This window comes from Vulpes vulpes, chromosome 8 (genome assembly GCF_048418805.1).
Source record: "Vulpes vulpes isolate BD-2025 chromosome 8, VulVul3, whole genome shotgun sequence".
Taxonomy (NCBI): domain Eukaryota; kingdom Metazoa; phylum Chordata; class Mammalia; order Carnivora; family Canidae; genus Vulpes; species Vulpes vulpes.
This window is the reverse complement of record NC_132787.1, coordinates 42,248,288-42,270,904: the sequence shown is the minus strand read 5'-3', so window position 1 is coordinate 42,270,904 and position 22,617 is coordinate 42,248,288. Positions and strand designations below refer to the sequence as shown.

General features: G+C 34.8%; 1 protein-coding gene across 50 annotated transcripts in view; it reads right to left on the bottom strand.

Annotated features, from left to right (window-relative positions):
* Window positions 1-22,617, bottom strand: part of WNK1 (WNK lysine deficient protein kinase 1) — a 150,210-nt gene that overhangs the window by 82,900 nt on the left and 44,693 nt on the right. For all 50 annotated transcript variants that reach the window (XM_072766308.1, XM_025995450.2, XM_072766273.1 and 47 more), the window contains exon 2: window positions 4,406-4,578. In XM_072766308.1, coding sequence (XP_072622409.1) covers window positions 4,406-4,578 — 173 coding nt within the window. The remainder of the gene's footprint in view (window positions 1-4,405; window positions 4,579-22,617) is intronic.

Below are 22,617 nucleotides of genomic sequence, written 5' to 3'. Positions count from 1 at the left end.
AAGTGACTTACAGATTCAATGTATAAATATATTTTATTCTATCTACAGATATAATCAAAATTCAATCAGCCTTCTGTAGAAATGGAAAACTGATTCTCAAATTCTTATGGAATTACAAGGGCCTCAAATAACCAAAACAATACTGAAAAAGAAGGACAATATTGGAGAACTCACACCCAATTTGAAAACATATTACAAAAAGCTACAAAATCAAAACAGTGTGGTACATATCTGCTAGGGACAGATATGCAGACCAAAAGCATAGTACCAAGAGTCCAGAAATAAACCCATACATCTATGCTTAAATGATTTTTGACAGGAATACTAAGACCATTCAATACAGAAAGAACAGTCTCTTCAACAAATGGTGCTGAGTAACTGGCTATCCCCATACAACTGAATGAAGTTGGGTCCCACAGCTCACAGCTATACAAAAGTTTACTCAAAATGAAACAACAACCTAAATGTAAGAGACAAACCTGTAGAAGTTTTAGAAGAAAATCTGGGGACAAATCTGCATGACCTTGGGTTTTGGCAAAAAAAAATTCTTAGATATAATACCAAAAAAAGTACAAGCAACAAGAAAAAACAAATAAACTGAACTTCATCAACATTAAAAATTTTACACATCACAGGGCATTATCAAGGAAGTTAAAAGACAACCTATAGAATGTGAGACAGTATTTGCAAATCATGTATCTGAGAAAGGCTTACAGAATATATAAAGAACTCTTTCTTATAACTCAAAAATGAATTTAAAAAATTTAAAATGTGCAAAAGACCTGAACAGACATTTGTACAAAAACATGATGGAACAGACATTTCTTCAAAGATAGATAAATGGTCAACATGCACATGACAAGATGCTCAACATCATTAGTCACTAGGAAAATGCAAATAAAAAATAAAATGAAATAAAAATAAAAACAAGCGTTGGCAAGAATTTGGAGAAACTGAAACTCTTACACACTGTTGGTGGGGATGTAAAATGGTTCAGCCACTGTGGAAAATGCTTGGTGGTTCCTCAAAAAGTTAAACAGAATTACCATGACTTAGCTATTCTACTTGTAGGCATACATCCAAAAGAAATGAAAATATATACTCAAAACTTATACACAAGTTATATACACAAGTTATAAAAAGCAGGACTATACGATAGCTAAAAGGTGGAAATAGATCGAATGTCTATCAAGAAATAAATGGATAAAGAAATTGTGATATATCTACAAACAAAATATTATGTAGTCACAAAAAGGAATAAAGTACTGGTATGTGCAACATCATGAACCTTGAAAAATTATGCTAAGTGAAAGCCAAATACAAAAGGCCTCATTATTTTAGGATTCCATTTACATGAAATACCTTGATCAGATAAAACTAGAGAGAAAAACCAGTTAGTATTTGCCAAAGCCTGGGATAAGGGGAAAATGGGGAGTTGTGTAATAGGTATCAGTTTTGTAGAACTGAAGAGTGCTGGAGAATGGTTGCACAGAAATGTGAATGTACTTAACATTACTGAACTGCACATTTAAAAATGATTAAGATGGTAAATTTTATGCTATATATATTTTTTAAGATTTTATTTATTTGCAAGAGCAATAACGAGAGAGAACACGAGCAGGGGTGGGGAGGGGGCAGAGGGAGAGGCAGAAGCAGACTCCCTGCTGAGGACGGAGACCGATGTGGGGCTCGATCCCAGGACCCTGAGATCATGACCTGAGCCAAAGGCAGATGCTTAACTGACTGAACCACCCAGGTGCCCCAGTGTATGTTTTTTTATCACAGTAAAAAAATTCCTCTCCATAAATCCTAAAAGTCAGTACAATCCTTCATTTTTGCACATGGAGAACTGAGGCCTAGAATGGGGAGCTACTTGCCCCAAATCAGAGCTGGGCAGAAGCAGAGCTGGGAGTAGAACTCACTACTCTTACTCTGTTCTAAGTGCTCTTTCTACTATATCGTCTAGCTCCTCTAGCTCTGAGGCTCAGAAACAGAAACAAAGATGGAGAAAGAGAACTTTAAGCTTAGAAAAAAGCCAAGAACTTAGATGGCATGCAATTAAAGAGTAAATACATTTTACGTGGGAAGAAAAATGGGTAATAATGAGTACAGTGTTCCTTTGAGGTGATGAAAATGTTTAGGAACTTGATAGATGTAGTGGTTATACAACATTGTGTAGGTACAAAAACGCCACTGAATTATACACTTTAAAAATGTTAATTTTGGGACGCCTGGGTGGCTCAGTGGTTGGGCGCCTGCCTTTGGCTCAGGTCGCGATTCTGGGATCTGGAATCGAGTCCTGCATCGGGCTCCCTGTGAGGAGCCTGTTTGTCCCTCTGCCTATGTCTCTGTCTCTCTCTGTCTTCTGGGTCTCTCATGGATACATAAATAAATCTTAAAAAAAAAAAAAAAAGTTAATTTTGTGTTCTGTGAATTTCATCTCAATTAAAAAAAAAATCCAGCTTTATTTCCATTTCCTGAACCAAATTTTCTAACCAATATCTACTACACTATCCAAAGTCTCTCAATAAACTTTTTAAAACAAACTGTTGTAGGGAACTTGTAGGGCATGCCTGACAGATTACTGACAGTCCACTAACGTAGCCAAACTGGCATACAGATATTCACATAACTACTACCACACAATTTTCCTTAATTCATTTAAATACTTCTTAAGTTTCAGGCATAGTGCTAGGGAGCACAATCTAGTAGAAGAAACAGACATATGAATAACAAGCAGCTTGCATGACTAGGATAAAGGTGTTGCCATAAATATAGAGAAGCTGGGTGGGGAAACTAGAATTTGCAGGAGGGAAATAATATGTTGGTTTTTCAACGTGTTAATCTTGAGCATCCAAGAGCACATGCAAGTGATTATATCCAGGAGATATAAAACTATGTTTCAAAGATCTGGGATGAATCAGCTCTGTAGTATTCACTAAAGAAAGTAGTAAGGAATGAATACATACTAAAGAGACAATTTTTAAAAATCAAATTCCTCCACAATAAAAAGAAATAATAAACCATGTAATTCATACTACATTTGACCCTTGAACAACATAGGTTTGAACTGTGTGGGTCTACTTATATGCAGATTTTTAAAAGTATAATATTATAAATGTATTTTCTCATCATTTTATTTTTTCTAGCTTACTTCATTATAAGAATACAGTATATAATACATACAATATATAAATATGTGTTAATAGAGTATGGATGTTATCAGTAAGGTTTCCAGTCAACAGTAGGCTACTCAGTAATTCAGTTTGCAGGATTCAAAAGTTATAATCGGGGCAGCCCCGGTGGCTCAGCGGTTTAGCGCCGCCTTCAGCCCAGGGCCTGATCCTGGAGACCTAGGATCAAGTCCCGCGTCAGGCTCCCTGCATGGAGCCTGCTTCTCTCTCTCCCTCTCTCTCTGTGTGTCTCTCATGAATAAATAAATAAAATCTTTAAAAAAAATTAAAAAAAAAACAAAAGTTATAATCGGATTGTCAACTACATGGAGGGTCAATTCCCCTAACCCCCATGTTACTTGAGGGAAACTGATTCCCCCCAGTTTCCTCTTTGAATACAAACAGATACTCTGAGAGACCTGGGATTCCAAAGGCAAACTCCCACTCTTTAAAGCTCTTCTAGGGGGCGCCTGGGTGGTTCAGTGATTAAGAGTCTACCTTCTGCTCAGGATGTGGTCCTGAAGTCCTGGGATCTGAGTCCCACCACTGGCTCCCTGCAGGGAGCCTGCTTCTCTCTCTGCCTATGTCTCTGCCTCTCTCATGAATATATAAATAAAATCTTTTATAAATCAATCTCTATCTACCTATCTAATCTCTTTTTAGGGGAAGAGGAAATACCTTGTCAGGAATTGTTTTAATAGGAACAAGAAATTTCTACATTTGACCTGTTTTCCTGAAAGAAATGATAAGTCTAACTACTTTGGCTTTAATTTCTGATACTATGGCAAATGGATTTATCTAGTAAAAATTGTCACAGTACAATTTGAATTTGATATAATAGTTGCAGCAAATACTGTCCAATACAAGGTGATAAAATAAATGGGGAAACCTTCTCACTAAGCTTCAACCGCGTTTTAACCACTAGAGGGCTACCTTGTCATGATTTCGTGATCCTTTAGCCATTCAATTTCAGAACTGCAAATCAACAGGATTTAAAATAACCAGGTTTACTCTGTAATAACTTTTTATTTTAATATTACCACTAAATAATTATCAAATCACTTTATACACCAGAGGACTTTGTGGGCAGGAAAATGTGCTATCAAGAATTGAAGGGGCTGTTCCCTCCTTGGTACACTGGGTAACAAAACCAAAACTGATAAAAAATGATGTAAGACGACTCAAGTTCTTTCATACTTCTTGGTCAACTTTTATAATATAGATAGACTTACGTTTTAAGTGTTCCAGATGTCATAAGTTCAGTCACCAAAACAATGCACTTCTTTCCTTTTACTGTGGACTCCCAGGAATCATAGAATCGAACAATATTGGGATGCTGAAGGCCCTTTAACATTTCAGCCTCTTCTTTAAATCTCTGCCTCTCAGACTTTGTTAATTTGCGATCCTAAAATCAAGAACCCAAACAGAAGGTGGTTTAAAAGAACAGAACACCAAGTTACAAAGTCAAATTTAAATGTTAAGAGTAACTTATCTTGATGAGCCTGGAGAAATGTATAGAACTGCTGAATCATAACGCAAACCTGAAACTAATATAGCACTGTATGCTAATTATACTTAAATAAAAATAAAATAGTTCAAATAGAAAAAAAAACCATAAAAATAAATTCAAATGCTAAACGTGTACTAAATTGTACATGTTTAAAGGGAAACAGGAACACTGTAACATTAATGTTACTAATAATTTCTTCAGCCTTTCATTCATGAGTGTGGGACAGGCTAAAGCATATTTAAGAAAACTGGATTATAATGTGATGCTTGAGATTATTTCAGTGTCTTCACTGTTAATATGTGCCTCAGATACAGTCTCATTTTGTGGGTGCAGTTAACTTACCACTTCTAAAATATGTCATTTATTTCTAGATATGCAATTTAACAACATGGAACAGGCATATGATTTTGGAGGCAAACGGATCCAAATATAAGTTCTAGTTCCATCTTTGATTAGAATTTTCTTTCTTACTATATTAAATAATCTACTAGGTATGCTTTCATCACATGTTTAAAGCACCTGGCACTTCATAGGTTAATTCACCTCTCTCTGAGAGGAACTAGGGAAAAGCACTTAATTTGCTGATCTTCCCTTGACAAGATCCAATATACACAAACTATTCTATATATTAAAATTGAAACTATCTCTGTCATATTAATATTCTGTCAAATCATGCAATACATATTTTTAACAACATATTCCAGGCATACAATAATGTGCCCATTATACTGTTAAAGAAAACATAGATATAATTAAAAGCCCCCTATGTAGCTAGATTGTCCTTTCCATCACTACTTATCCTTGAATAACTACTAGACTAAATTTGGACATATCACTCCCATATAGGTTTTTACACTTTGTGTTAAAATGTTAAAATTTCATAAAATGTTAGAGTATGTTTTCTTTGAAAGCTTGCTTTTTTCACTCAATATTGTTTGAAGTCACCTGTGATGATATTCAAGGAGACACTACAAGATATCTACCATATTACTGTAATTTGGCTTTGTTCATTATCACTGTTACAGTTATTAGCTGATACCTAAATATATCACAATTTAAATAATCTATTAACTAATCTTTAGGCTGATCCCCATTTTTTGCTACTACAATATTGCAGTGGTGTTACAATATTTAATCTCTTTGGATATACATTTAAATGTATCTTTAGTACGCGGGTTCTTAAATTATTACAAAGCTATCATAATCAAAACAGTGTGGTATTGGCATAAGAATAGATATATATACCAAGGAAAAGCATTAGAAGACTAGAAATGAGCCCATACATCACTTATGAATATATATACCTGACAGCACCCAGTAATCCTTGTGATTTTTGTCACCAACAACCCTAGATATTTTGACACTACATAGAAGTGGTTATAGATTATCTCAAAGTATCGTTTACATTAATCATTACTTTGAAATTCAGAGTTATTACATCTTTCAATTGGTCTGATTAGTATGTACTAACAATGCATACTATATCACAAATCTGAAAATTTTTAGAACTATTTTAATTAGTTTTCATTATAATCCTATGTATTTTACATATAGACTTAAAAACAAAACGGGCACAAAAAATACTAACATCTATTTAGGATACATGTTCTAGCCTTCAAAACGGGCACAAAAAATACTAACATCTATTTAGGATACATGTCTAGAATAACTGAATCATAAAAAATAACAGGCACCTTCAATTTTCACAGGTATCAACAAACTGCTTTTCAAGGGGGCTGTACCAATGTACACTCTCTTAATAGCATTGTATGAAGGTTGCCATTGCTGTACAGGGTCACCAGCAATTGGTATAATCAGATATTAATTTTTATCCATTTGATGGGTATAAACTCCTATCCCTGTTGTTTAATTTGTATTTTTAAAGGCAATAGTAAGAAAAAACTTTTGTTTTCTTTGCAGACTTGAGATTCTTCTTCTGTGAGATGCCCAACCATATCATTTGTTACTTTTCTCCTTTATAGAAGTTCTCAGTATATTCTGGATACAAATCTTTTATTAATTTTATGTTAGAAACATGTTTTCTCAACTTGTGGTTTGTATCTCCACCTTACTTATGATGTCTTTTGATTTTGATGTTTTTATTTCACTGTACTTCATCTTTTACTCCGTGGTAGGGTGGGCTTTATCTCTTTAGTAATTTTTCCAGACACCGAGACCCTACCTTTTCTTTTCCTTTTTAAGATATAAATCTGTTTTGTTTGCCACACTTGGGAATTTATTCACTGAGGAATTTATTTAGTTGCATTCAAGAAGGATTGGCTGCTTTTATCAACCAATAACCCAATACCATCTGATGAACAAATCCATCCTTTCCATGAAAGTGTGATTTTGTTTCTGGATTCTATATTGTCTTCCAATGGTCTGTCTATTCTGCACTAATACCACATTTTCTTAATCATTATAGTTTTAAAATAACTCATCCTTGGTAGAACCACTTCCTGTAACACCTTCTTCAACTTTATTCTCCAAATTATCTTGGTTATTTTTTCCAATAAGATTTTTATTTTTTATGTATAATTTTTATATAGATTTATAATGTAGACATTATTATTTTTGTAATATAGGAATTATAGCATAGACCAACTAGAACTATCAGAATATTATCAAGAATTTTAATTAAACGCATATAATTTATAATGGTATGGAGACTGTATAGATAATCTGTTCAACAACTTTTTCCCCAAGCAGTATATATTTTAAATTTTTATTGTAAATTTACATCCATTAAAAAAAACCACTATTCTCATCACCCCTCCCCATCTTATACATTATTTTCTCTATTACTTTAATTCTCTCTCATCCTATCACTTAAGACAATATTATAATTGTTATTTAACAGTTTATGCTTAAATATACCCATGTATCTTTTTATTCACCTTTCCATTTTGCTCCTTATTCTCTTATCTGGGCTAATTTTTCTTCTTTTGTAAAATATATTTTTCTAAATTCTTTCAGCAAATGTTCCATTAGTGGTATAATCCTAGGTTGTTTGAAATGTTTACTTCTAATCAAAACTATCTTGAACGATAGTTTTTAGATGGATGCAGAATTCTAGGCCAGCTTATTTTTCTTTTAGCATTTTTTTTCCAGATTTTTTATTGATTTATTCATGAGAGACAGTGAGAGAAAGACTAAGACAGAGACAGAGACATAGGCAGAGGGAGAAGCAGGCTCCACGCAAGCCTGACGTGGGACTCCAACACATAGGTTTTGAATGAGACATGAAAACTGGCAGCTCAATTTGCAAAGAACCCCTTTACAGCCTCCCTCCAATTCCCTGTTTCATGAACATTTAAGATTTCCCAGTACCTTACTTGGAATCTCCTCTCTCCCAGAATCCTGTTCCATCTCCAAATTATCACAAGCTTGACTCTTCTCAAAGTTCCATAAAAGCCCCCTTTCATAGCCCATAGTCACTTCTACTCCCAATCTCAACTAGAGGCTGCAATCAACCAAGTCATATACCCTGTCAACCGAGACTCAGATCCATAGCAGCAGAGCTATTGTATCCTGGGTTATTCTCCAAAAATGTTCCTGCTCTGGAGAGAACAGACTGTGAAAGGACGAAGTCAAAATATCTAAAACCGGATGACTGAGGAAAGGAGCACTTGTTATTTAGTTTTTAATTACAATGCACTTTCATTTCTTGAATCTCTTTTTGAATCTATATTAAATCAGTCATACACTATCCCTTCTCCAACACTAACTTGACATTATTAGCCCTTTAACTCTTTTATATTTAACTATTTTATATTTTTAAATAACTTACTTTAAAGGCTCAATTCAATACCAATCTTCTCTGAGTTACTGGGGCTCTAATTTTACCTATTGCTTTGTTTTACCTGTGGTGGTTTGTTTCTTCATGTGATTTACAATACTGAATAAAATGGTTATCTTAAACTTTGATTTGTCTGTTGGAATATCTTCAGTTACAGGTATATTCCTGTATATGGCCTGGAGTTTGTTTAGGCCTAGTGCCCTAGGAATAACTCCATGCAATCAGTTCCAACTCAAACTCTATGCGATCAGTTCAAAACCATAATCATCTGTGTGAATACAGGTCCTTGTTTATAAACTTCCAGGGTCAACTTTTCTTTCACCTGACCTGAAGAAGCTTGTCTTTTCTTGTCTTAGAAACAGAATTTCTCTTTAGCCTGTATTTTCATTAAAGGTATAGGTCTCCGGGCTCCCTGTATGGAGCCTGCTTCTCCCTCTGCCTGTGTCTCTGCCTCTCTCTCTCTCTGTGTGTCTCTCATGAATAAATAAACAAAATCTTTGAGGAAAAAAAAAAAGTATAGGTCTCTTTAAGGAACAACTTTATTGCACTCGATTCCATTTACCTGCTTGGGTTTAAGACTTCATCTATCATTAGATGATAAAACCATGCCTCTTAGTTATTAACAAGATTGGTAACTGTCCCAGAAAAGTCCTTGCATCAGGTTCACACTTCTCCCACTCTGGTGTTTCTTCTTAGTTTTTAGACCTTAGAAGGATTATTCTTACTTTCTTACAAGGTTAATCATGCTTAAAAAGAAAGGTTTTTATTTTTCTATTAATAAAAATTTTCAAAATATCTGGTGTTTTACAGTGGGAATTGTTTTCAGCTTATTTGGGTTTTCATTTATTGACCTACAATATGGTTTCCCAATATACTTTTTTATTTTTTCAAGATTTTATTTATTCATTCATGAGAGAGAGAGAGAGAGAGAGAGAGAGGCAGAGACACAGGCAGAGGGAGAAGCAGGCTCTATGCAGGGAGCCCAATGTGGGACTCGATCCCGGGACCCCAAGATCACACCCTGGGCCAAAGGTGCTAAACCACTGAGCCACCCAGGGATCCCACTTTTTTATTTTTTTAAAGATTTATTTATGGAGAGGAGAGGAGAGAGGTTTAAGCATACTCCATGCTGAGTACAGAGCCCAACGCAGGGCTCAATCCCAGGACCCTAAGATCACAATCTGAGCCAAAATCGAGTCCAACACTTAACTGACTGCACTGAACGTTTGCTTAATTTTAACAAATATTTGGGTACCCTGTATCAGACAACAGGATATGATGAATATCAGAGGAAAAGTTCCTGCTACCATAGACTTTCAAGGATTAAGAGGCAAAGGCATTAATTTTATTATGATAAAGAGGAAAAAACTGGGTACTCTGAGAACATATCACAAAAGACCCAATTCTGTGTATATGAGTGTGCACAAGCTAGAGTTAACCATGTAAGAAGAGAAGAACCTCTATCAGCAGGATACTCTAAGGATTAAGTGATATCATGGGCATGAAAGTACCCATAGTTCTGGTCATGTAATACTTGAATCGAAGATATAGATTAGGGGCAAGGAGACTCAAAACTCTAATAATAGTGAACTCTGAAACTAAAACGTTTTATTTAAATTTTATTCACCAATAGTTTAAAACTGCTGGAAAATATATCACTTACAGTAGACCACTGTAGCAGAAACTTAGAATGAATATACACTATACAGGATAAGGGAGAATAATGCTTAAGAGTAATAGTTTAAATATAAATTGCATAAATATGATCACTGTTGTACAAATAGAAAGTTAATTTTAAGTCTGAATAATTCTCTGTAAAGAGTTTTCACAAAATCTTTAGTTTAAAATACACACTGAACCTTCAATTGGGCAGTGTTTTCTCTCAAGTGATATGTAATTTTAGATCAAAATTGTTACTAGATGTAAAACAGGACATTAACAAAAATCACTCTACTTTGTTACTTAAATTGTATTTAAAATCTAAAGACTTGGGCAGCCCCAGTGCCCCAGCAGTTTAGCGCCGTCTTCAGCCTGGGGTATGATCCTGGAGACCTGGGATCAAGTCCCACGTCAGGCTCCCTGCACGGAACCTGCTTCTCCCTCTGCCTGTCTCTCTCTCTGTCATGAATAAATAAATAAAATCTTAAAAAAAAAAAAATCTAAAGACTCTTCTATCTAGAATTCAGAGTTTTCAATAATGTTTTAAAGCACACAAAGCTTGGTAAATTTTGTTGAAATTCATTCAAAGTAATTCACTTATGTCTTTCTCTACTACCACTCTTATTTCAAGCCATCATGATCCCCTCTGAATCCTATAATAACCTATGAAGTTGTTTCCCAAATCTAATCTTAACCTTATATAATCTTTTCCATTTTGTCCATATACAGCCAGAATGTTTTTAGTGCCAATTTAATCAATTCTGAAGTATGTCTACATAATTTTTAGAAATATCCTTTTTCACATTTTTAATATACCTGAAATTAGAATGTGTCATGCTACTGGAGTTTTAGATCCAATGAAATATTTTACATCATAATCCTGATTAAACTGCTAAATAACTTTCTACAGCTTTTAGGACAAAGGGGAAAATCACTGTGACCTATGAGGTCCCATAATTTATGGTCCTTGCCTACTCTTCAAGCCTAATTTCTTATCACTCTAAACTTTCCCATTCTCAAGCATATTATGCTTCTTCCCATACAGGTCTTTCATACATTGTTTCCTCTATATCTAAGACAGCCTTCGATCAACCTTTTTTGCCTAGTTAATGCCCGGCCATCTCTCAAAGATCAATTTAAGTCATTTCCTCAGGGACACCTCCCCTGACTGTCCCTTACTCTAGGTCATCATACCCCCTACACACACACACACACACACACACACACACACATACACATACACACCTCTTTTACAAACTATGTATATGCCTCTTGTATAGTACTTAATCAGTAGCCATTTTACATTGAGACTTATTCTGAAAGCAGTGACAAACTGCCTTTTCAGTGTTCTATCTTTAGCATTTGACAATCTTGCATAATGACTTACTCAATAGCCATGTATTGAATGAATCCATGGAAGTGCTTTCCAAGAAAAAAAAAAGTACACATATATCCTTAACAAGCAGTTAGCATTTTCCCAGGAATAAAATAAATTTCAATGACTTAAAAGAAAGGTAAGAATTGAAATTGGGCCTCTGATTCTCAGTAAGTCTAATATAATGACTGCCGCTGCCATTTTGATTTTTTAAAATAATTTGTAAAAGCTCATTGTAAAAGGTGCCAACTACTTATTTATAGCAAAGTACAAAAAGAGGAGGGGGGAACCTCAAACAGGGATTTCTTCCTCACCAAAAAAACTAGAACCAATTTTCCTTGTGAACACAATAAATCTGCCAAATCTTAAAATTCTATCAAAATACTTTTATCTAATTTTGCCTACAAGTCATCTATATTGTAATAGAGGGTATTTTAGATATCTGTAAATTTTTTTTCCTCCCTGAAAATTACTGGTGATTTATTTAAAGAGGTCTGAGAAAATCTTTATTTTTTTTTTTAGAAAATCTTTAAAATTGGAAATATAAAATTACATGAATATAGATTATCAACTAGTGGGGGAAAAAACCCAAATAAGTAATCTGGTGCTTCTTTCAATAATTTGTCAACTTGGTCTACCTATAACTAAGTCTTCTATTTTTTAATCTAGGAGCAATTCATAAAATATCTCAGAACGATATTATTTTAGCACCCCTAAATTTTTTAAAGACAATAGTAAAATATATCAAAACCAACAAGCACACAGACCAGTAAGAACAGTTAGGGTTTTAAAAATACTTGCCAATTGTTTGCTACTTTATAGCTGGTTGTTTATTCTGTTCTCATTAATTCTCAGAAAAACCTTGTGACTTATTAGGTAATATGACTTTAACAGATAAGCAGATTGAGAAAAAAAATTTAACATATCCCTTAAGTTCACAGGAAAAGCAGAACCAAGAATTAAATGAAGATTTGATTCAAAGCTCATGTTTCATTTATTATACTAGAACAAGTATCTTAGATTTTTTGTGAAGCTTCTAAAACAATGTTCTCATGTTCAACATCAACCATGTTATTTCTATTAACTAGGGATCACTGAAAAGAACTAGTCACTTTTATTAAATTATAATTGAAGGTCAAGTAAGAGGAATATATATTATTTAAATATTACCATCAATCAAATATTCAGGATGACAATGATAAAATTTTTAAATAATCAAATGAGATTTAGAACAGATGAGCTACTCTACTGCTTTTTAGTAACTTCTCACCACCATTACCAAGCTGGATATTCCTGGGGGCTTGGTACATACACTCTCATTCATTACCTTCAGTGTAAACTAGAGCTGATGCAGCTAACCCACTCTATTCATTTCATTCATTTCTTTCCACCTACATAAAATTGTTTGGACAGGCTAAATGAACAAAACCAAGGATCACTGTCACATGACCTCCCATATATGCATAGCTCCAGGCTGCTGAGGGGTGGAGGTGGGGAGCTGGTCAACAACTAAAACAATTGTCCATCTCAGTACCATTCAAATAACAGTACTCAGTAGATTATTTGCTGATGCAATTTCTTCTTGGGTAAAAAACACAATGTTAATATTTGGTACAATGGCCTTACAGCAATTTGTACATCATCGTTTGCTGTTTTTTTTTTTTTTAAGATTTATTTCTTTATTTATGATAGACAGAGAGAGAGAGAGAGAGGCAGAGACACAGGAGGAGAGAAGCAGGCTCCATGCCGGGAGCCTGACGTGGGACTCGATCCCAGGACTCTAGGATCGCACCATGGGCCAAAGGCAGCCGCCAAACCGCTGAGCCACCCAGGAATCCCTTTGTTTGCTTCTTTTAAGAAGCTATTTTATTATTATTTTTAAAGATTTTATTTATTCATGAGAGACACACTCAGAGAGTGGCAGAGACACAGGCAGAGGAAGAAGCAGGCTCCACGCAGGGAGCCTGATGCGGGACTCAATCCCAGGACTCCAGGATCATGCCCTGGGCCAAAGGCAGGCGCTAAACTGCTGAGCCACCCAGGGATCCCCAAGAAGCTATTTTAAACATCCTCTAGAGGCATTTTCTCTTTATCCCCATTTTAACTATTTTCTAAAGAAGCAATTCTATTCCCTAACTAATGCTATTTTTTTAGCCCCAGAAGCAAACCTTCTAAACAAACTGCAATGAAAGTGAGAATGGTTTTCATTAATTAATTTTATTTTAATTTTTTAAAAAGATTTTATTTATTTATTCATGAGACACACACAGAGAGAGAGGCAGAGACACGGGCAGAGGGAGAAGCAGGCTCCATGCAGGGAGCCTGATGCAGGACTCAATCCCGGGACTCCAGGATCATGCTCTGGGCCAAAGGCAGGTGCTAAATTGCTGAGCCACCCAAGGATCCCCTCATTAATTTTATTGGCTAACATCTGTACCCCAAAAATATCTGATTCTCAAGTCTTATTAGCATTCAAGCTTCTACAGCATTTTATTTTTAGCAATATTCAAAGTTTTACTGCTAAATTAAGACCACAGACATATCAAAATATGGGTGGAGAGAAGTGCCTGGAATTCTGTGATTAAAATATTTTAGGTCAATATTGGAGTCCTCCCTCCTTATCATTTTTTTGCACCACACTGACTTAGCAAAGACCTGGGCATCTACTACATCTTTTAAAGTGACACTTAATTGTGGGTTCTGGGATAAAGAAATAAAAATTTGTCTTTAGGTAGAAAGCAGTTTGAAACTTTCCAGTGCAGCATGGGTTTCAGTTACCATTGAGTAAAGAAGTAATTAAAACAAACAAACAAAAAAACCAACTATTCTGTATTTTGAAAGAAAGGAATCATGTAAGTAATTAAGTTTGACATATCACTTATAGGTCTACATAGTCTAATAATAATTCCAAGATGATAAAAGTATTTTGTACTTCTAAATACTTCTACAGTAAATATTTTGCTTTTTAAGCTGTATAGGTAACTTGTATTCTTTTCTTGAAATTTTCAGAATAGAGATTGAAGGCCTGGGGAAAGGTGGGAAAATAACTAGAAGGAAAGTAATTCTCATGCAAAAACTCTTAAATGTTATAACAGCAAAAATGACTAACAGGGCCGTTAAGGTGTTTTGAAATACAATATGAAAATTAAACCTGGATTTTAAGTGGCCAAATCTACAGAGTAAATTTCTACTACAAATTTCTTTATGGCCTTCTATCAGGTACCCTTAGAATGGAATTGGGTCTGTCCATAGAGAAGAGTTTAATTTTAGGTCAATATATGTGATAATTACTGGGGCGAGGGAGGGTAGAAGGATTATTTTTAAAATGAATTGTGTCACCTGCTTCTCCATTGAGTCTGTTTTGTTTTCAAAGATTTTATTTATTCATTCATTCATTCATTCATTCATTCATTTATTTATTTATTTATTTATTTATTTGAGAGAGAGAGCAGAAAACACAAGCAGGAAGTTGGGGGAGTGCGCAGAGGGAGAAGCAGACTCCCTGTGGAGCAGAGGGGGGGGGGGGCGCTGTGGGGCTCCAGGATCAAGACCTGAGCCAAAGGCAGATGCTTAACCCACTGAGCCACCCAGCCACCCCTCCACAGTCTTTTAGGAACTATTTTGAAAGAGTTGAGTACCAGTTTTGGGGACCAAAGAAGAAAAAAAAGGGTCACAAAAAGAACAGTAAAAAACAAAACCAAAAAAGCCCTGGTTTTTCTAACTCCCAATCAGACCCTTCTTCCCAATGTGGCTCATTTTTATTTGCATTTCATTTATTTACAAAAAGGTTCTCTGTTTCAAAGCAGCAAGAAAAAAATGATCTACTTAAACAAAAGTCAAGAGTGCTTTCTCAAACCAGACTAATTTATATAGTTCTATCCTTAAGCATCCTCCAATTCATCCCCAGTCTGGGCCACAAATATGTAAATCTGGAGTCTAAGAGATTCTCTCCACCCATCTCCTTGTAGGGGGAGGGGGGCAGGCACAAAAGTCAAATAATTCAAACATATCTAGAACCTGGCACAAACAGAAAGCTTTATGTTAATGCTACAAATATAGCAGATACTTATAAATAGCTAAACCACAAAATGAAAGTAAACACATTCAATCCTATTAAAAAATAGCAATTTTCACTAAATGACTTGCAATATCCACTATAGTAGCAAAACTCAGAACACTACTTAGCCATCCACATAAATTCAAAAGTTTTTACTGAAATAGATTCGATTCATTTGAATGTGAAGGCAATGAACTGAGAGAGCTAAACCCCAACTGTTACAGGTAGAGCCTTATACAAAAACTTTCTAAAGAAAGCAAAAAGAGTTGAGAAGGGGACAAAGAAGGGACGCTGAATGTGGACAGAAAGATAAAAAAAAATTCTCGTTCATTATAAGGAAATTTTACACTTCAGAGACAAATGATACCCTGCAGTGGCTATGAAAAAGTTTCCAAAGTTATTTGAATGGGGAATGAAGGGTTGCCAAAGGTGAGATCAACAATATATAACTGGGGCATCAGTGGTTTAGCACCATCTTCGGCCCAGGGCGTGATCCTGGAGACCTGGGATCGAGTCCCACGTCAGGCTTCCTGCATGGAGCCTGCTTCTCCCTCTGTCTCTGTCTGTGCCTCTCTCTCTCTCTGTGTCTCTAATGAATAAATAAAAATCTTAAACAACAACAACATATAACTGAAAACTCCCCACGGAGTTATTAGCACTGAAACTCAGTAGATCATCCTGTTAAGAATCCGCCACCACAGGAAAGCTACATGCCGTAGCTGCACATTGCAAAGCAAGAATCTCATCAAAGAATTCCCTGAGCTTTATTCCCAAAACTGGTCTCATTTAGTCCAGGAGGAAAATCAATAAAATTAAGTCCAGTATATAAGAACACAATGCATTAGCTTTTCAATAGGCATAATCTAAGGAAATAAGACCGAAGTAAAACTTTTAAAAACCTCCTAAAAGAGGGAAGACACACACACACACACACACACACACACACGAGGATTCTGAGTATATACTCATTCATATTAAATATAAATACTTGTGTATCACTTCTTCTGGGATCCTCTCCGTATCAGCTCAATCTTAACCCCTCCCTTCTTCTCATATCCACTTGGGGGACAGGGAATAAATATTTCCACTTTACAAGGAGACCCAGAAATACAGAAAACAGTAAGATGTGAAGAGTAAAGAAAAAAAAAAACTAAAAGCCCAATTTGCGCAAGTGCACCTGCCTTAATGAAGTTTTATGTTCATGTTCGGTAGGGTGTATTTTAATGTAATGCTTTACTAATTCTGGAATTCAAATTACTATTTACAAAGGTCTAGTGCACAGTTTATGACCCAAGACTCAATATATCTCCAACCCTACAAAGTTTCTTCCATAAATTAGCGCATTATCAATTTCAATTTCCCAATTTCTCTTTGTCTTCCCAGGCAATAGGCTGAAACTTTTTTAATCCTTATAATTCTGTAATTCCATCATTCTTCATATCTCATTTCCACTGCTGCACACTAGTAAAACATACAACTAATTCATATCAAAACAACTATTAAACTTTTCCTACATCAATCTATCCTTTTAATGGCAGATGTTCTCCAAAACACTAATTTTATCATGCCAACTCCCTGGCTCAAAAATAGTGAGTGTAAAATTAGCCAACTTTGCCTAACGCTAAGAATTTTCTGGGGCATCTGTCAACTAAGTTATTCTAGGGGCATTACCGTAAAATCAATCACCAGGGGAAGGACCTCTTATGCTCAGTATGTTTGAAAAGTTCTCTATTACATTAAAATCCAAATTCAAAAGCCATTCAGATTCATCCTTTTTCCCCCAACACTTTCCAAAATAACCCAACCACATATAGGAAGGATTCCTACATTCTCACACGCCATGTTCATCTCTTCTTTTGTACTCCTATAACTAAAGTAATTGATATGAGTCTTATTTTCCTTGCCTGTAAAATGGAAACATCATCTTTCTTGACTAAGAATTATTTTTAGAATTTAACATACTGCATGCAAGTTTTCAAAACTATGACAATAATTACATAAAGAACATTTTTAAAAGATTTATTTATTGGAAGGAGAGAGAGAGAGATAGAGAAAGAAAATGAGAACACCTGGTGGGGAGGAACAGAGGGAAAGAATCTTTCAAGCAAACTCCTGCTGAGCACATAGCTCAATCTTGCCACCCATGAGATCACGACCTGAGCAGAAACTAGGAGTCAGATGCTTAACTGACTGGGCCACCCAGGCACCCTAAGAACATTATTTTTATGGCATCTACTCCATTCACAGGGATTTATTATCACATACGAATTCCTGAATATATTCACACTTGGCCATTTTACACAGCAGTGTAAGAGACTGATGAGAAAGTCATCAGAAATCATCTCCCATTTCCTTAATTTGGGACTACAGACATATCAGGAATTGGTAAAAGAATTCTATGCTCTTAGACAATTAAATACAAATTTATATACGTATATTCTGACTCAACTAGTTGACCAAAAGATTTCACGAGGAAGTTTATTTTTTTAATTACATTAGCAATCAAATGATTAGCTAAGTGGCAATTTATAAATCCCATGTATTGCTAATTTTGCTAAAAGATTTTGGCTGCAGATAGATTGGCATGTCATAATGTCAGCTAATTTCCTGTCAACTATTTACTCTAAATTCCTTTACTATTTAAAGATAAAATTGCTGCAGTTATAATTTGTAACTGAAAAAGACATTCTTTTAAGACTAACTTACTTATAAAAGAAGACTAACTGCAACAATTTGATTCAGACTACTAAGTAAACACTAATTTGGTTTTAGTTAATTTGCATTTAAATCGAAAGTGTGTTTTATTTTATAGTTGGGTATAACCTAAAAGCACAAGAATTGTGTATTTTGTTGTCTATTTACATATGTAACATTTCAATAATTAAGTAATATTAAGGGTAATATTGCTTTTTCCTTTAAAACACATCTGACAATGAGATACCACTTTAAATGCATTAGGTTGACTATTATTTAAAAAAAAAAAAAATACAGAGGCACCTGGGTGGCTATCAGTTAAGCCTCTGCCTTTGGCTCAAGTCATAATCCCAGGGTCCTGGGATCCAGCCCAGAATCAGATTCCCTGCTCAATAGGGAGTCTGCTTCTCTCTTTCCCTCTGGGCTTGCTCTCTCACTCTCTCTTGCTCTCAAATAAGTAAATAAAATCTTTAACAAAACAAAAAAATGTTACCAAGGATACAGAGTAATTGGCACCCTTGTGCAATACTGGTAGGAATGTAAAATGATATAACCACTATGGAAAAACAGTATGGCACTTCTCCAAAAAACTAAACACAGAATTACGTATGACCCAGTAGGTCCACTCCTCCCATATATCCAAAAGCATTAAGAGCAGGGACTTTATTCACAACAGCCATGGGTAAAAACAACGCAAGTGCCCATCAACAGATGAATGGAAAACAAAACATGGCAAATATGTACAGCAGAATACTATTCAGCCTTTAAAAGGAAATTCTGACACATGTTATGACATGGATGAACCATAAGGACATTATACTAAGTAAAATAATCCAAGATGCAAAAGGACAAATACTGTATGATTCCATTTCTATGAGGTACGTAGAATAGACAAATTCAGAGACAAAAAGTAGAAAAGCAGTTACAAGAGGTTGGGGAAGGGTAGAATGGTAAGTAAATGTTTAATGAGTTTAGATTTTCAGTTTGGGATGAAGAAAAGTTCTGGATATGGATGGTGGTGATGAATGTACGTCACTAAGAGTGTAATTAATATCACTGAAATTATATACACTTACAAAGTGTTACATTTTTGTAAATTAATGTTATATATATTTTACCACCTAAACAAAAAAGTCTATTAAGATTTCTTGATTTTGAGGAACTCTGCTCTTAACGCTTAAGAAAATGAAATGCAAAATTCAGGACAGGGGAGGCCAGGGGATGCCACTGGGGAGAATCACACAGAAAGCTTCAAAGTTATAGATAATGTTCTACTTCCTACATTAGGATATATACTAGATGAAGATCTTGAAATAAATATGAGATACTGTATATGATCCTTTTACACTTAAGAGAAAAATGCCTACTAGTCATCTTATCAACTCTCTAAATAAGAAAAAAGATAAGTTACAAATCTCACATTTTCTTATTTTCAAGGCAAGTAATTAATTCTACCTCAATACTGACCTCTTGATAAGTTTAACTAGGAACTAGACTAGTTTTCATTATTATTAAAACCTAAACCAAGTGTCATTTCACCCAATGAATTGGTTTTAACATACCTTTTTAAAAAATCAGTTACAGTATGATCAGTGGGTATGTGGGGAATTTAAATATTTTGAAACTTTAGATGAACTTTTTCAGCATAGAGAAATGTAGAATATATGTGTGTGTGTGTGTGTGTATATATATATATGCCCTGTTTTTGTCACATCTTCATATTTTGCCATATTTGTTTTAGATTATTTTATATGAAATAAAAATGTCATTTCCTTCTCTTCCTCTCATACCTACCCACTGTCTGAAATTTGTCACTCTACTGTATATTTTAACAGTTTTACAACATATGTACACATTCATGAATGATACTGCTTTATATGTTTTGACTTTTATATAAATGCTATTTCTGAACTTTTTCCTGGCTTTTTTGCTTGTGATCTTTTTTTTTTTTTTTTTTAAGATTTTACTTATTTATTCATAGAGATGCAGAGAGAGAGAGAGAGGCAGAGACACAGGTAGAGGGAGAAGCAAGCTCCATGCAGAGAGCCTGACGTGGGACTGGATCCAGGGTCTCCAGGATCACGCCCTGGGCTGCAGGCGGCGCTAAACCGCTGTGCCACCGGGGCTGCCCCTGCTTGTGATCTTTTTAATGAACTAATTTCCTATCCCAACAGAGAAGGCCATCCTTCAAGTATATAATATATATATTGAAATATAATTAACCATATTATAAAATTGAACCAAATATAATTGTCTTGTCAGTCATCATGGGTGATGTACAGGCTATATCATATAATTCATGGTTGTACTGTACAGTACAACCTGTACCTGTACTCATGGTTGAGTACAGGCTATATCATATAATTCAACCTAACACAGGATGGAATTATTTTCATTTTTCTCCCAGTGGTTTAGAAGATACCTTATTTAATTCTACTAGTGCTTACTTTTTAAGTTGTCCAACAACATTCTTTAACTTATATCTAGGATCAGGATCTTTGGAGTATCTTACATTTGAATTCAAAACATGTTTACCACCTTCCTTACCTACTTCTTAGTTGTTAAAGTAATCTAAAGATTGATTATGGCTTCCTTTTTGATGCCAGAAACTGCTGGTCACATGGCATTTATATTCCCTGTATAGTCAAGTTTACAATTTTAGCCATTTCATATGTATTGTCAGTCATTATAAAATGAATTCAATCTTTGATACCCTAATTCTTGTTTTAATACGCTAGTCCCTTTAACAAAGTTGGTGCCATGGTCTTCTAGCACCTAATATTGGAGTGAAGAATCTGATTTTAGATCTTTAATAAATAATAGCACTGTTCTACATGGATATTTAGAAGTTGCCCTTTCCTCATACTTTATAGTTCAATTATTTTACTAGAATGTGCCTAAGATGTAGGTCTCTTTTGTTTTTGTTTTGTTTTGTTTTTCTGTTTTGTTTTTTTTTTAAAGAAGGGAGTGAGTTCTTTCTGTGTACAAAGAACTTCTTTTTCAAAACTCAGGAAAGTTTTATTCTAGTCTGTCAATTATTGGTCCTTTAGGAATGGGTAAGTCATGGGAATAAAAGGGACAGCACAGATGTTCCAGAGTTTATGGTCTGTTACACATGTAACAGAAGAAGTAGTCAAATTCCCTTCTCATATTTATATTGTGATATACATAAATAGCAATACCATTGCCAGTTCCTAATAAGCTTTTAACTAGTGGAGATGTTTCTCAAACTTCTGTCATTTGCCTATCATTTTCACGGTATTTTTCCAAAACCAATACTAGCTATAATATTTACTTGATATTTTTATTTACAACATATCACTTTATTTAATACCTAATTTGGCATCCTCTTAATCAATTAGTATTGCATTGCTGGTGATTAAAACAAATTTATAAGTGGGGTGCCTAGGTGGCTCAGTTGATTAAGTGTCATACTCTTGCTTTTGGCTTAGGTCATGATCTCAAGATTGTGCAACTGAGCTGCAACAAAAGCACCAGAATCAGACTGCACTGAGCAGGGAGCCTGCTTAAGATTTTCTCTCTCTTTCTGCCCCACTTCCCCCTTAAAAATTTTTAAGAATTAAAATGCTTTTCTTTCATATATCACCTGAAAATATCTCATGTCTAGAAGTATATACACCATATTTTGGATAACAATCCCCAATACACTACATGTACAACAGAATTACCACCAAGTATTCCTCTCTCCCTACCGCCTCATTTACTGATATGCTTCCATACAGAAAATTTGTGAGGGACACACACTAGAAACACTGAAAAAGACACAAAAAGACAGTTCATCTCATGGAAGAGTGGGTGAAGTTGATGGTGGATTAACTTTGTGGTTAGCTCAGGCCCCAGGTCAGACTTTTTAACAAATAATGGGGATAAGGATTTTTTTTTTCCCTGCCTGTGGTGATTTTCATTTCAAAAAACAGTCAATATAAATTCCATGTGCTGAAATCTACATAGTATTCCTCTATCTGGCTGAATCTGCCTTATTATTAGTAATACTTATTCCCACTTCTGTCTTTATGTTTATCAATTTTCATTTCTATTAATATTAGGAGTTTTAATTCATTCTTGATTTCATGATTATTTTCATGAGAAAAATAAGAAAGCCTGTCTTTGCAATTGTTAGCCATCATTTTAAAACTTCCCCACCCCTACACCAGTTTTTAAGTTCTGCTAACCAAATAACCAACTAACACCAAGGAACAAGCTTGTCACTCCATATAAAAAGGTGATTAACATCATTTTAGAAGTTGGCAGGAGTTTCCAACTGAAATGGTAGAATAAACATCTTATCTTACTTTCCCTCCAGACCCCATTAACATAGTAACCCAAGGA